Source organism: Coturnix japonica, chromosome 2 (genome assembly GCF_054131305.1).
Source record: "Coturnix japonica strain WE chromosome 2, WE-NBRP24, whole genome shotgun sequence".
NCBI classification, from domain to species: Eukaryota; Metazoa; Chordata; class Aves; order Galliformes; family Phasianidae; genus Coturnix; species Coturnix japonica.
This window is the reverse complement of record NC_140664.1, coordinates 111839374-111855024: the sequence shown is the minus strand read 5'-3', so window position 1 is coordinate 111855024 and position 15651 is coordinate 111839374. Positions and strand designations below refer to the sequence as shown.

Genomic DNA, 15651 nt, shown 5'->3' with positions numbered 1-15651 from the left:
GGTGATACTATTGCTATGAAGAGAAGCAGTATAAGGTCTCTGCTTCAACTATAATCTAGTTTTCTTTTGCATGTTCTTTAATTCTATGAGTACACACTAACTTCTTCCAGAAGCTCATTGTTTGATTTAGTGGATAACAGAGATTGCCAAATTAAGGCAATTGTTCTATATGCTGTCTTCCCAGCACACACCAAAATTAACACTGAATCATAGGTTACTCATCTTTATACAGCTGTTTGATGTCGATCTATGTAGTCTCTGAAGGGGATTTATGAATTTCTTCTCACATTCCCTTAATGGACAAAGTGGTACTAACATTAGTCATTATTTCCACAACTGAAGAGCTATTAACCTCAAACACACCCCACTTTTGTGCAGTTGTATGCAGATGCATATGGTGTGATGCTTTTTGGATAACCTTTCATCTTGCTGAGGTATTTTGCTTGCTCTAATCACGAGTCTCATCTTGAGTGATTGAAGATTTTGCGCTTCTACATATTAGGAAGTAGAGTGGAAACCACCCAGAACTGACCTGCAAAGGCTTGTAGTGACTCACATCACAACACTGAGCCCCTGTACAACAAGAATCCAAATCTCCTTAGAGTTGTTCATCTATTGAAGCTGTCATCTTCTCCAAACCTTTCTTCCTGTCCTGGTGCAATGTACTTGAGTAGCAAGTAACTTCCAGCAGTTTCCATGGCCACACAGCATACTTGTTGCACAAATACCTTTTGATTTCTTCTTCCTCCAAATCTCTGCCTGCTCCAGGCATCAGCAAGGAGGGAAGTCATTTCTCTGGCAGCAGCAGTCTGGCATGTGCACAGTCACTGTGTGAGAGCTGTGCCTACAACGTGGCTGCATGTGGGAGCTGCAGGGGGTTGGAGCACATAACCTGCAGACTGATGCTTTGAACACTCTGGCTGCAAAACTGAGAATGTGTTAGTTGAGCATTTGAGAAGTAACTTATTTCAAAGGAGGGGAAGAGGGTTTTGGGGAGTGACTAAAACACCTTTCTGACTCCAAATGTGTTTTGCCACTCTGCAATTTTCGGTAAGTCTTTTCAGAAGTCATGCAAATGTTACAACTCCTAAAAATATACTTGTACCTTTTGTTGTTGTTTGATTTTTTTCTATTATAAATGCCTAAAATAACTTTGATTTATTTCAGTCGTATTTGTGCACGTTGTAATGTAAACTGCTGTTGTTTTATCTGCAAGGCTCGGACTGGACGTACCACTATTGTGATTGCACACAGATTGTCTACCATCAGGACTGCTGACACTATTGCTGCATTTGAGAAAGGCATTGTGGTTGAACAAGGAACACACAGCGAACTCATGTTGCAGAAGGGAGTCTACTATTCTCTTGTAATGCAGCAAGTAAGGGCAAATCATTTACTGTTTTTATCCATTTCATCAAGCTGTGTCATGTCTTTTGGATGCTAGCCTATTGCTGTGTCATTACACACCAAAACATTTGGCCTATAAAAATCAGCGGCCATTTGTTTGAAGCATCAGCAGTCATGAGAAACAATTTTCACTCTTCTTTCTTCCTGCTCAAAATGTTTTATGACCATGTGTCCTGAATTCTCACCAGAGCAGTAGCAATAATGTTCAAGATGACGGTACTTCAGAAGAAGATGAAGAAACAGAAGTTGAGGAATATGAGGAAAATGACAAAAGTAGTTCTGTGGAGAAACTGAACCTTAAAGATGACTTTGAAGAAACAGTGATAACTGGGAGAGGCAGCATTCATAGAAGATCCAGCAGATACAAGAGCAAGAGGTCCTCTTCTAAGAAAAAGTCTTCTAAAAAGAAGAAAAAAAAGGAGCTGGAGGTTGGTATTAAAACTTTCACTTACATTTTAGTGATTGTATGTAAGCATAGTCATAAAGCATGTAGTCTTAATTAGTTTTGTATACTGACAGTCATGCAACCCTGTCTCTGATCCTACCACAGGCTGTACTCACCAGGTTGAGTATTTGCCCCAGGAATATGAGGCAATCATGTATGTATTAGCAAAACTTCACTTCAGTGCTACTGATGCAGTGAAATAAAAGTGAAGTTGGGGAAAGTTTTGTTGTTGATTTGTCAAACTTCTTAAAATTAGGAATGATATTTGTGTCAGCGAAATTTTAATTCTATCCAATTAAAATGTATTGTGAGATTTCAGTTGCAGGATTCTTCTTCACCTTGTAGTAATCACCATTGCAAGTACTGGGGGATAATATAAACCGCAGGATGTTCATACTCAGCTTTAATGCAGTTTTGAATATCGTAGTGCAGGTGTATATATATATATATAAAATATATATATAAAATATATATATATACTATATATATAAAATATATAGTAATACCTTAAAGTTTTGAATTGTTAATGAAGGAATCACCTCTCTGTCTCCCCCAGCTCTGCTTTCCTGCAGCCTTTCAGTCTCTGGCTCAGTACACACTCTCAAATTTCAGTTCTGGAGATTTTCATTCAAATAGCACATTTTAATTGACGAATATCAAACAAGAATGAAAGTCATGAAATTTGAAAAGCAAACTTTGATTTGTCAGAATTGAGTAAAGCTTGCTGACTGCAGTTTATAGGAGAAGAGTTACAGTGATCTCTTCCAAAACTCCTCCTGCAGATGTACAGGCACTTGAATAAATCAATAAAGCAGAGCAGGGATTTTTTTGTACTTTCAAAGGAGATACAGGCTGACTCACTATTATACATGCCTCTTTCTTGCTCTTGGTGATGATGCATAGATTACATCTATACTCAATTGTATTACTGCCAGCCCACTAGTATTCAGCTGACCTGGAGGGATTTTTTCTTGGCTCTGAACAGGAAGGATTTTAGTTCTTTATATTGATGCAGGTGTCTAAGTTGCCATTCATGCTGACCAATCCCATCTGACTTCCAGTGAACTGTACTGGCTGTCATTCTCCCCTCATAACTTAGCTGTTTGTTACGTTTTTGCCTTCACACTTTTGCCTTTTACAGTGCTGTTGAAATTCTGGAATATGGAGAAGCAAAGCTACAGATCTCCAGCAGGCTCACTCACTTGGAGTGCACAGAGAGGGGTTTCAGTAGTTTATGAAGACAGTTCACTGCTCAAAATCTAATGAACTCCTGCTGCCTGGGGATTTTCATGTTCTGCAAATTTCCAAGGAAAACTTGCAGTCTTCTCTTTCTTGTAGGAAGAAAATCTCCCTGCTGTGCCTTACTCAAGAATCCTGGCTCTGAATAAACCTGAGTGGCTATATGTACTGCTGGGAGTAATTGCTGCTGCTGTCTCAGGTGGGGTCCATCCTGCATTTGCTGTTATATTTGGAAAAATCATTGGGGTAAGTTTTTGCAAATGGGCTGCAATCTTGAACTTCATTCATGCTCAGCCAGTTCTCTGTACGCAAGGTTGGATGGGACTTGCTTGTGTAAGTTTGCTTCTCCCAGAGTTGTCTCAGATGTCCAATAGCATGTAGGAAGGTGTTGGATTTTTTAAGGTCTGTTTTGAGGAATTCCAGCGTCGGCCTGAGTGCTGGAGAAGGGATAGGAAGTCTGCAATACCAAGTTTGGCAAAGATAAGTCTGAACTAAAAACTTCCTTGCAGTTTTTCTTGCAAGACTGTCGTGTGAGAGAACACAATCTCATATTCACTGATATCAGCCTTCAGTGGGTTATCATAGTGATGGACTTGAACTACAAGTGTTTGAGACACACCAAGCACAACCCAGAAAGTCAGTGGTTTGTTGTTTTTTTTTTGGTCCTTTGCAAGGCTCTTGTTCATTGCTGGTAAAAAATGTATAGCTAGTTATGGTGACTGTTGACAAATAGTGTTTTGTAGCTGAGAATTTGCTCTATGAGATGCATCTGTTGTAGTTTCTGTGGAAATAAATAGGAGGCATTACTTCCAGTACAACCTACATGCATTCATTACTGTTTGGGGAAATTGTTTACTGGTATTTTCCTGATAGGTTTCATTTGTCTTCTCCAGTTCTTGCGTGTTTGGATCAGAACTTCTCTCAAATTGAAATGTTTTGTCTATTTTCCAGTCCCCTTAGGTTATGTATTAAAGCACATGTCTGTCTTCTAGGACTCAAGCTGGTCCTACAAATTTGTTAGGTTTGCTTCAGTGGTGTACAGACCCTTTGCTTAAGCTTGCCCCTGGAGCTTTTGATATTCTTTCTGTTTTTAACTTAAATTCTTAGAAGATAGCTCAAATAAACCTGGAAGGCACTGATAATGGACTTTGAAAACAAATTGCTGCTTCACATTATGAGGGGAGGGGATTTTCCTGTGTATTTCCTACCTCAAACTTTGAAATTTGCCAACACAGGTACGTTGACCATCTTGGAGTAGATTGGAAAGAGAACCTGAAGGAAAATGATAGGATTTCTAGGCAGCTTGATGGCTGATGGATTCTGTTGTTCCAACAGAAAAATCATCTATTATTTTTCATCAGAAGTGATCCCCTAGAGGCGGGGTGCCATGTGACTGCACTTGGCTGACAGAGGAAAGGAGGAATATCTGGAGCTGGTGGAATGACATAGTGAGATGTAAGCTAAACAGAAAGCTGAAATGTTTTCTGGCCTTCAACAGAAAATTGAGTGCAATCTGATTTCAGGATCCAGAATACATGCTATGAGAAATTAAAGCAGACAAGTTTCTTGAGATGAAGGTTGGTTTATGTAGCTGGCAGTCACTGCATATATACTCATTTGGGGTTTGTTTGTTTGTTTGTTTGTTTTTCCTGTACAGGCTTTTCAAGAAACAGATCCAGAAAGGAGGAATAAAAACACTTTGGTGCTTTCTCTAATGTTTCTTTTACTTGGAGTGATTACCTTAGCAACATACATAATCCAAGTAAGTGTCACTATGCTGAAATGTTAGAAGTTCTTAACTCTCCAGTAGACTGCAGGTATAACTCATTTCAGTGTGCTTTGAGATGCAAAACATCAAGCAGAGCTTATGAAAACATGCACAAGTGCCAGGGATTTTCCTGAGATGCATGATTTGTATTGATGTACTTAAATATATGACTATGTTTTCTGTTGGTTTAAATAAACATAGCTCCACTGAAAGCAATGTGGATTCAGTATGACTGAAAACATTGAGAGCCAGGCCACAAAAGTCAAAGTCTGACATTTCTCATTGACAATTTGCAGACTCTTGCAAAGTAAATATAAAATAGACTCTTATACTTGCAGAAAGCATTTTTCATACCATCAAAGAAACACATAATTTGCTGTCCTCTTACTACTCTTCCATAGCTTGTAGGAAATACTGCATATTGATGTCCATACCATAAAGTGCATTGGTACGACTGCTGCAAGTGGTTGCCTCTGGCAGTGGTTGGAACAGAGGCCAATAACTAGATAAGCTGATTTATCCTGTAATGCTGCTGAGGCATATGAATAAGGCATTACAACAAAGATCCTGCCTTCTTTGTCATGTTGCTCTCTTTCTGAGGGAAAACAGAGTTTCAGGTTTCAGGAATGCGAATTGCTCTCTTCCCAAGACTTACACAGGCACAGATGGTTTTAGGAGCCTTTTTGGTGTAATTGCTTTTATTGTGTGGCTTTATAAACAGAGATGAAGCATCAGATGAGAAAGTGTGAATGGTTTTTCCTACAGGGATTCATGTTTGGAAAGTCTGGAGAAATACTAACGATGAGACTGCGGTCTTTGTCCTTCAAAGCATTACTTCAGCAGGTATGAATTATGCAGCAAGGGTGTCATGAGAGCTAGATGGCTTTTGCAGGGCTTGCAAGGTACTTTTTTGCCACTAGCTTAGAAAAAATATAACTTTTCTGAGTCTTCTATTCCACATGCAGCACAGCTCTGCTGCTACAAATAGTCCAGTTTTGAAGTACTGTCATTGCAAACATGAACATTTCTCACATGCTAATGTACATGTGTTTTTCAGCTGTTTGTGTTTAGCCAGATTCCTGCTAGATTGACTGAAAATTTAATCTCCACTTGCTTGAATGATTATGATGCAAGCATATAATGTGTGGACTTAACCATAGGTTTAAATGTAAATACTGCAATCAGTAGCAAATAGGCAATCTGGTTGATTTTTTAATGCAAAAATTCAGTTTATTGCATCAAGAATTAATTGAGAAGAGTGAAGTTACTTGTATTAAGCACTTCCTGTTAATCAGTTCATGCAGCTTCATGTTGCTTGCATGTTTTGAGAATGCACAACTTAATGCACTGTGCACCCACTGGGAGCATCTGGCAAGTGCCTGGTTATTTACAGAGTCAACTGAAAGGGAGTAGGTGAGGGAAAATTCAAGTGATTAAAAATAACACCCATAGCCATTGGGAAAAACAAGAGGAAATAAAAACCAAATCTACAAATATGCAGATTTGCAGCCTGTAAAAAGAGATTAATGTCTTCAGTCAAAGGATAAAAAGGTATATTATAATAAATAATAATAAGGTATATTATAATAAAACTTGTCTGACGTTTGGAAGAACCTTACATTGCTTTTACATTAATAACACTTTTATTGTTATTCTGCTGGGAATATCTAATTTTTCACACTCTTTAAGTTTTTTCCTTTACTTGGAAGGTTATTAGTAGTATTAGTAGTAGTTAGCCGTCTCTGATTTGTACTCCCATTTCCCTTTATGCTACTTGATCTGGAAACATTTAGTCATTTTACCAGTAATTCTGATTATCTGAAACGTTATAAGAACACATAGCTTTGTAAAACAAAAAAATTATAACTGTTTTGCAGGAAATTGGATGGTATGATGATCAGAAAAATGCTGTTGGAGTTCTGTTAACTCGACTTGCTACAGATGCTTCCCAAGTCAAAGGGGTAAGTTGATTTTTCATGTTAGTTTTTTTTTTAGTATTTTTTTCTTTACCAATATTAGTTGCCATTGGCAAGGGATGCTGAGATTATTTCAGAACACAGGGTAGTAAATCTACCCCCATAAGCTGACGGATACATTTAAAAGTCATGTTGTTGACACCATAGGAATGAATTCTTACTGGTAATTTGAAATCTATTAAAAATGCAGCAGATATTCATGACTTTTCATTTCCCCCTTTGCATATCTTCAAACTAAACATAGAACTGTAGACCATTTCACCATGCAAGGTGAAATGTCTGTGTGCTGAGGTGTGGAATTGGTGGACCCCAGCTTTTAGCATCAGATATTGTATATCAGTGGGATGTCTTGAAGGCCACAGCTGCAGATGCTGCAGACCCCTACTGACCTTAATGAAGAAAATTTTTTCCTGTCCTTTACCAAACATGCTTTACACACAAGGAGGCCAAATGGGAAGAAATGACACAGTATTAATAAAGAACACTAGAGAAGGAAATACCCAAGAGAGGAGATGACTCATGGTACTAATTTTAAATAGGAGGACCCTGCACATGGGCAGGAGATCGTGGCAAATCCTGCACAGTTCCAGCACCTCCTGCTCATTTCACCTGCATTCCTTGTCTTGCAGGACTTGCAAGAGAGATGTTTGCTATTTTTAAGATGATCTTCTTTCTTTCAAACTTGTAAATCAAAAACTCTTTAGTTCTTGTCAGTAGATTTTTGTTTGTTTTCTGTCCTCCTTCCTTGTGAGTTAATGTTGTTAACAGCCTTTGACAAAACTTAGTCATTTGTGTCATTTAAAGTTCCAATTCAATGGCTTTGAACTACATCACCATGCAGGGCAGAAGTAGAAAAAATAGGTACACAGGGTCATCTGATTATTAAAGCCAACCAAGGGCATGACTTTTTCTTCAAGGCTAGTATGTTCTCTGGAGCACTCAGTGTGTCAGTAAGTGCGTGCTTCGTGCTGTGCTGGCTGAAGTTTCCAAATCCATCTTTATGTGCAGTCCTTGGAACATATGGCAGCAATTCACCTTGGCATTGGTTTAATTATTACTATTTTAAATTGTATTGAACAAGAAAAGTCTTTTTAGGGCAGGAAAGTCTTTGGCAAACGAAAAGAATGTTGTCTACTGCCCAAGGATTTTTGTTTTTTCCATCAAGCCAAATTGTGGAAGATGAGCTGTTTCCACAGGGCTATTTTCAAACCTTTTTTCTTCTCCATGTCAGAACCCATCCTGATGCTGGATGCAAATCATGTCTCTTTTCAAAGTCTCTAGGTGAGAATGTTATGCAGGCTGAGAGAAGATAGGAGTTCTTCAGTATGAATTAGTATTTTTTCCACTAATTTACTGCTGAGATAAGGCATTTCTGCAGTGTGTCCAAATTGGGTTTGGGGTTCCCAGAAGAGTAGATGCAGCAGCACGAGGACCTGAGGATGAGTGGTTTCTACTGCTGCTGATGGAATAGCTTAATGGATGGCTATCAATGGAACAAAACTCTGTTAACCTAAAGATGGGCTTCCAGCCTGTTTCCCTGCAACAGAGCTGCAGTCTCCAGAACCTTGGTTAGTGAAAGAGGTCTTGCTGTGTATGTCTATGACAGTATGTGTATTTCTTTAGACAGCTGGCATGAGCAACTCTTCCTTAACCTCAATTGAAGGCCTGAATGCTGGCAGATAAGAGGAATGTTGAAGAACTCTTACATAAGTAGATGTTCATTGTCAGTGCATGTTACCACTCATGATCTAGTTTTCCAGCTGAATTGCTGGCCTTGCATAAATAGTAATTTCAAGTGGTGATACAACTAACAGAATCTAATGATATGTATTTTGGGGTTTCTGGGATTTTCTTAGGCAACTGGAAGCCGACTTGGACTGATGACTATGACTGTCTTTACCCTTCTGACTGCCATCATTATTGCTTTTGTGTACGGCTGGCAGCTGACTTTGCTTATCCTGGCCTGCATTCCTTTCGTTATTGCTGCAAATGCTGCAAATGTTAGCTCTGTGTCTGGTCATGCAGCAAAAGATCAAAAAGCTTTGGAGGAGGCTGGAAGAGTAAGTTCTCCAATTTTAACTACAGGGTTATGGTGTGAGATCACTTTTAAGGACAACATTGTTGCTATATTACAGCTGACTCAATTATCTAAGATAAATGAAGTGAAGAGGGGAGGGGGCAGGATGGGGGATGAAGGGAATGTTTATATATCCCTGAGGAAAGCAAAACATAGATAACATAAAACATCTGTAAATAAAAATGTGTTTGAATGCCTCCATAGCAGATTTCTGGGCAGGGGCAGCTGTAGCAGCAGCAGCTACAGAACTGCTATGTTTTGGGCCTGTGCTGTAGCTGGAAGTGTCGCAGGGCTCAACTGCCAAACACCAACCCAACTTTTTTTTTTATTATTCCTTCATGAAATGCAAACTATGTACATATAAGGTTGAGGGTACTACTTTCATTTACCTGATAGTACTTTTCCAGGAGTCAGAATTGCTTCATGAAAAAATGCACGTTGTCTAGAAGATTGGGTTTTATTCTTATTTTATTACATAGGGTTTATCTGCTGGGATTGCGACTTATGGGATAGGGGAAGGGCTGCTGGCACTTCCTGTGTCCTGACCAAAAGGTTCAAAACTGAAGTACTTTGTCGTTTTCAGCCTCCCCTTGTCTTGTACTCACCTGGGTGTAACTTCATTGCTGTAGGCTTCAGTTCGTAACAGACCTCAAGCTCTTTTCCTGAAGTAAATACTTTCTGATCAAAACCAGTGAATGCTGGAAAAGATCAAATATTTGAGAGATATACCATAGACTGAGGTTGTAAAATAAAAAAGGTAATTTCTTATATATTTATTTTTTAATCTCCCAATTTAGGTTTCAACAGAATCAGTTGAAAATATAAGAACAGTTGCTTCACTGACCAGGGAAGAAGCATTCTATGAGAAGTACATAAACAGTTTGAATGGCCCATATAGGTGGGATCTTTTTCTTTAATTCTGCTTATTAAACGTTTTAAACCTTTCACTTTATTTTAAATATATTTCTTGCAAGCTATCCAATACCCACATGATTGGGAAGGTTATTCTTTTCTGTATTTGTGAAATTTTTTCACTAGTTACAATTTAATATGCTTTCTTAGATGCAGTATGGAGAAAAACATTTGCAAGACTTGTCCTTTCATTATTTGGATGCTTTATAAAATGCACTTTTTTATACCATTTGCTTGTGTGTACATACAACATAAGACATCTGTTCACTCAATTTCAGTACTTTGGATTAATTAGTATTAACTAAGGAATGGACAGTCAGTTCACATACCGTACTCATTACAACACAAATCAGTTTTATTCTATTTGTGTGACTTTGAATCCTCAAATGAACTTCATATATTTCCTTTATTTGAGCCCCTGTGTGCCACTGACAACTCTACTGAAAGGCATTCAAATCACCAGGGATGTCAGATTTTTCTTAATCCATTTTATTTAAACAAAATAAGATCTGGTTTGTTTTTCTCTCCTTTGAGGTAAAAATATAAAAGATGGAATGAAAATTATGTACTGCATGAATTGTCATCATCCAAAGCAGTGTTAAAATTCAATATCTGGCGAACTAGTATTGCCCAAGATGTAAGCAATTAGCTTGCCTGGACTGTTAGATGTCTCTGATTTACTGCTCAGACTGGAAAGAAGATCTCCGTTTCCTTAATGATCACTCTAAAACATGAGGGCAGAGTCCTCCTGACTGATCCAGTGTGCACTGAATTAGCTACACCAAATCAAACCTCTCTAGAAAGACAAATTGAGAGAGGCTTAGTCTGAATCCTTGTGGGAAAACTCAGCAATATGTCCCTGTTCCAAACTGGGATAAGAGGTCTCTGCATGGATGGGAAGGCCTGGTTGCAGTCTGCAGGCCTTAGGCTGGGCTGAAACCTGCTTTAACTACTATATATGACCCAGCTTAATAAAATGTGGGGTTTTGAGTCTGCTCCTGATACAGGAAAGTGAAAGGATCAATTCAAGATAACATAACTGAGGATCTCATTACTCCAATTTTATGTTCTAAGGACAACTGCATGTCACAGCATAGGATGCTTTTGGGGTCAGAGTGTGCTGCTTGAAAACTTTAACGCAGAAATCTGATCATCTCCCAGCCACTGTCTGTTGTTTCTGTTTTGCAAATTATTTATGGAAAAATGTCTTCCTTTCACAGAGATTCTCTTAAAAAAGCCCCTTTGTATGGATTTACCTATGGAATAGCTCAGTCTGCAAACTACTTTGTTAACGCAGCAGTCTTCAGATTTGGGGCATGGCTCATTGCTCGTTGTTTGACTAACTTTGAAAATGTGTTTATGTAAGTATCGTTTGTGAAGGTAAAGATGGTATATGGGATAATGGTTTCAGTGTGTGCTTATTTAATCTGTTTACAGAGGTAATGGAATGTGGAGACTCCTGAATTTGCAGTCCGATTAGGAGAAGGGTTGTTTTAAAGAAAGGCTCCACTGCCCAAATGCACACTTGTGACTACATGCAGTGCATCATCTCTGGAGTCTTTACTGTTTCATGCTTCTTCCAAGCAGAGGGCTTTGCATAGAGAATGATGTGACTCTACTATTGATCTATAAAATAGTAATTAATGACATGTCTAAAAAGGCTAAGAACTTTATTTTTGAAGGTTTATTTTGTGTGTGAAGAAAACAGCATGTTCCACCAGAAACAACTGATTCTTTATCTTTCGTTTTTAGAGTCTTCTCTTCTGTCATATTTGCAGCTATGAACGTTGGTCAGTCTGCTTCCCTGGCACCAGATTATGGCAAAGCTAAAGTTTCAGCTCAAAGAATCTTTCATCTTTTGGATAGAAAACCTCAAATTGACAGTTACAGTGAAGAAGGTGAAAAATTGGTGAGGTTTTTTCAGAAAAATCTTGCACGACATTATTAGTAATGCTTTATTGTCTACAGCTGTATTCACACTGCCTCGTGTTTTGTAGGGCAATACTAAAGACAGACGCTGTATAACATAGTGTTACTGCCTTGCTAGTTTTTTTCTTAATGGCCTTTCTGTGCGTGTAGCCTTAAACGTGGTTTTGCTCTCAATGAGTCTAAAGATGATTTTTCATTCAATTGCCCTTCATTTTAAATGGTTTCAGGAAAGTGTTGACAATGTCAGTTCACAGTTCATTGCCTTTGTGTAAAGGTTTACAGGAGAAATAAAATACAAGTGCAGTTTACTGCTGTTATTGTAGATAAGCAAGAGAGTAGTTTTGTCTGAGAAAGAACAATTTTGCTGAAATCCATCTTCTTACAACTGTGGAAGCTCTTATAAGAGAAAATGTGTTCTTGGGAAGTCAAAACTAACCTAACGAATAGTATGTTTTACTCTAGAGGTTTAAAATGTCTCACCTCTAAACCAACATTGTCATTAAGGAAGCTGATCTCGGCAAATAAACTAGAAGCATTTTGTGCAGAAACTTGACATGATGTGGAAGGATTACATTTGCACATACAAATCAGAATTATCTCACTTGTAGGTGAAGATTACTATTTGCAGTGTGAGATCAGGAAAGTAATTGTGATAGATCGTACCAGGAAAAGTGTCTCAATTAGGTGTGTAGCAAATAAAAAGTACAAACATTATTTGTGTAAAGATACTCCTTTTGAAAGCTGAAGTGAATATAAATACAGGTGAGAAACGCATAGGACTGTCGTTCCAAAAGGATCTTGTCATTTGCAATTAGAGATCATCCCATAAATAGCAATAGTAAACTTGATCCAATATGTAATTGCGAAGAACAAGAAAATCTATTTCAAAATTGCTATTCCAAACTTCTGTGCCAGAATTCTCATTCAATGCTTGTAAGACTTGGCTATTTATCTTGGTTAAAGCTAATAAATGCTAATATAATCATACAAACTTTCTGTTACTTTTCAGAGTAATTTTGAAGGCAACATTGAATTCAGAAACATCCATTTTGTATATCCAACAAGACCAGAAGTTCAAGTTTTGCAAGGACTTAATGTGAAGGTTAACAAAGGACAAACTCTGGCCTTAGTAGGAAGCAGTGGCTGTGGCAAAAGCACATCCATTCAGCTCTTGGAGAGATTTTATGATCCTGTGGAAGGACAAGTGGTAAAATAGGCTTGTGTGGCTATTCATAATTGTCGAATCTACAGAACTCTTCATCTTATGGGGCTTCAGGGTTCTTAAATGATTCTGGCTATGTCTCTGGAGAGATGCTTCATAAATTAGTTGTGGGTTACTGAGGCTGCAGCTGTAGACAACCTCTAGACCACTGTTGCTGCCTGCCCCAGTACTAGCATGTGTGTGTGGCTAATGTGTGGGATTGACACAGTACACTGGTTCAGGGCACTGGTATACCACCAAGAATGGTAGTTTCAGGCTACATTGCCTCCTCAGACTTCTCAGTGCCTGATCACAGTGGGGCAGAGCACTCGCATCACCTGCATGACTGTGCGCAGGTCATCTGAGAATATGAATTCACACATTAGAGACAAAGATGCATTCTTCACACAATACAAACCTAATTCCACAGCATGACAATGTGTCACTGCAGGAAGGATGTAGCAGAATTTTTTATGCATTCACTATTAACGCGTTATGGAAGATGTGATGAAACCTTCCTGTTGGTTTTAAGATTGAGTTAAAGGCCCACTCTTGAGAATATGTATTGTTAATTCAGCTTTTTAAGGATGAGCTTTACCACAAGGTTCTCAGTTCTGCTTGGTTTTAGCAGGGCTAGAAGGATTGCAGGAGCAGCCAGTGATTGATACATGGTCCATACTTCTATCTGCTGGAAAACAAAAGAAAAATGTGAAATTAAAAAATAATGAAAATAAATATTTATCCATAGCGTTGGTTTTGCTGCACTTCACATGCAAAAATAACTTGATTTCATCTGGGAATTTAACATTTAACAAGTTTCCTGATACAGTTTGTTTCCTGTTTACATTATGTATCTGTGGATGAGCTCTGTAGTCAATTTTGTGTCATTTTTTTCTGTTTCTCTTTCTAGTTAGCAGATGGATTTGATACCAAGTCTTTGCATTTACAATGGCTGAGGTCCAGGCTGGGTCTAGTGTCACAGGAGCCCATTTTGTTTGACTGCAGCATCGCTGAAAATATTCAGTATGGAGACAATGATAGGCTTGTTAGTCAGGAGGAAATTGAAGAAGCAGCTAAAGCAGCAAATATTCATGCCTTCATTGACAGATTGCCAGAGGTGAGAAACAGCTGTCTGCTCTTCACAGTGTGGTTTAGATGTTTGGAGTGACATGGAGAGATCTAGGCAATACAAAAATCAAAATGAAAACACATAGTTATAATTTCCTTTATATGAGGAATATGTTTTAAGGAAAATGATATTTTAAAATATCAAAACATGTGTTGTTTAACATCCCTGCTGGATTGCTCAAATAAGTCAGTGCTCAATGAATGAAGTGGTAGACAAAGCAGAATGAGTGGGGAAAAAAATTAGGATGCTGTACAAGCATTTCCTCATATCCTCGTTTTTGTAATATTATTTTTCCTTCTGTAGCTGAAACTTCTCAAATTACTTTAAGATGAATTTTTCTAGAATACTTCAACAAAACTAAATGTTTTCTTTCTAATTGGATGGGCATGAGCAGGGAGTGTTTCTTAAAATACCGCGTGTTAATAAATCAAAAATGAATGGCATGACATTTAACCTTCCTGCCTGCAAAGAATTTAGTTCTAACAAGGAAAAATGCTTTGATGGTTCATTTTCACTGTAGTTCTGCATAACTGAAAATGATGTCACAGTGATGAAAAATACTATAGTTTTGTCACTACTAATAACATTTGAGATTCTTTAGTTGTTCACAAGTAACACAGGATCAAGCCCTTGATGTATCTGTCAGGAAACACTAAGTATATGGTTACTCTTATGGTCATACAGTGATGGCCAAATGTCTGGGCACTTCAACACTGTATCACTGGCAGTACCATTCAAGAGCTGCTCTAGTCTTTGAGGAAGTAAATTTTCAGATCAAGTATAAATATGTGGCTTATTATACAACCATTCATACTGGAGGTGTTTATCACACTTCAGCTGTATTAAAACCATTTGTACTATGCTTTCATTTTCCTGAATCTATCGTAATTGTTTTTGTAGCTACATGTGAATCTTTACTTTTCTGTATGAGTATTTTCAAACCTTTTTTTTTGTTTTTTTCCTCCTCCCCTTTAAACATGCAGAAATATAATACTCGGGTGGGTGAGAAAGGAACACAACTTTCCGGAGGTCAAAAACAAAGGATAGCAATTGCTCGAGCTCTGGTTCGTAATCCTGCTGTTCTGCTTCTAGACGAAGCTACTTCTGCACTTGACACAGAGAGTGAAAAGGTGAGTGCTGTTCATATGTGACTATTGTACATGGCTAGTTGCTTTTTTCTACAATAAAATTTTAAGATATTTGGCATATCTGTGATGCAGTTGTTCAGCTGTGGGGGGAAAAAAAAAGCAAATGTATCACAGCAGCATTTCCATTTTAGGCTGTAAGTTTAAAAATGTTAGGAAGCTGTGCATAAGTTAAGTGGTAGATTCTTTTCAATTTAAAAAAAAAAAAATAGCTTTTGGAACAGTAAAAATGTCAAAAAGAAACCAAACAACAAAACCACCTAAGGTTATATTCTGCGGTTTTTCTATTAGTTGTATTTTGATAGTAAATACTGAATTTGTGTTTTGACACAACCTGGATGTCCAACAACCCAACTGTCAATGATTTCTCTCACTGAGAGAAACCCTGTGGAGTAAAGATGTCCCGCATATGCACTTACTTTA

The 15651-nt window shown here is 38.0% G+C and overlaps 1 protein-coding gene across 5 annotated transcripts in view; it reads left to right on the top strand.

The window, feature by feature from the left end:
- Positions 1-15651, top strand: part of ABCB5 (ATP binding cassette subfamily B member 5) — a 36517-nt gene that overhangs the window by 19222 nt on the left and 1644 nt on the right. For 3 of the 5 annotated variants that reach the window (XM_015853839.3, XM_015853841.3, XM_015853840.3), the window contains exons 16-28: positions 1217-1378; positions 1596-1835; positions 3191-3337; positions 4749-4853; positions 5625-5702; positions 6737-6820; positions 8692-8895; positions 9710-9810; positions 11045-11185; positions 11577-11733; positions 12763-12960; positions 13865-14071; positions 15067-15213. In XM_015853839.3, the coding sequence (XP_015709325.2) occupies positions 1217-1378; positions 1596-1835; positions 3191-3337; positions 4749-4853; positions 5625-5702; positions 6737-6820; positions 8692-8895; positions 9710-9810; positions 11045-11185; positions 11577-11733; positions 12763-12960; positions 13865-14071; positions 15067-15213 (1971 nt within the window). Of the gene's footprint in view, positions 1-918; positions 1051-1216; positions 1379-1595; positions 1836-2993; positions 3135-3190; positions 3338-4748; positions 4854-5624; positions 5703-6736; positions 6821-8691; positions 8896-9709; positions 9811-11044; positions 11186-11576; positions 11734-12762; positions 12961-13864; positions 14072-15066; positions 15214-15651 lie in introns of those variants that run through there. The other 2 variants (XM_085538506.1, XM_015853843.3) reach the window with 2 other exon arrangements.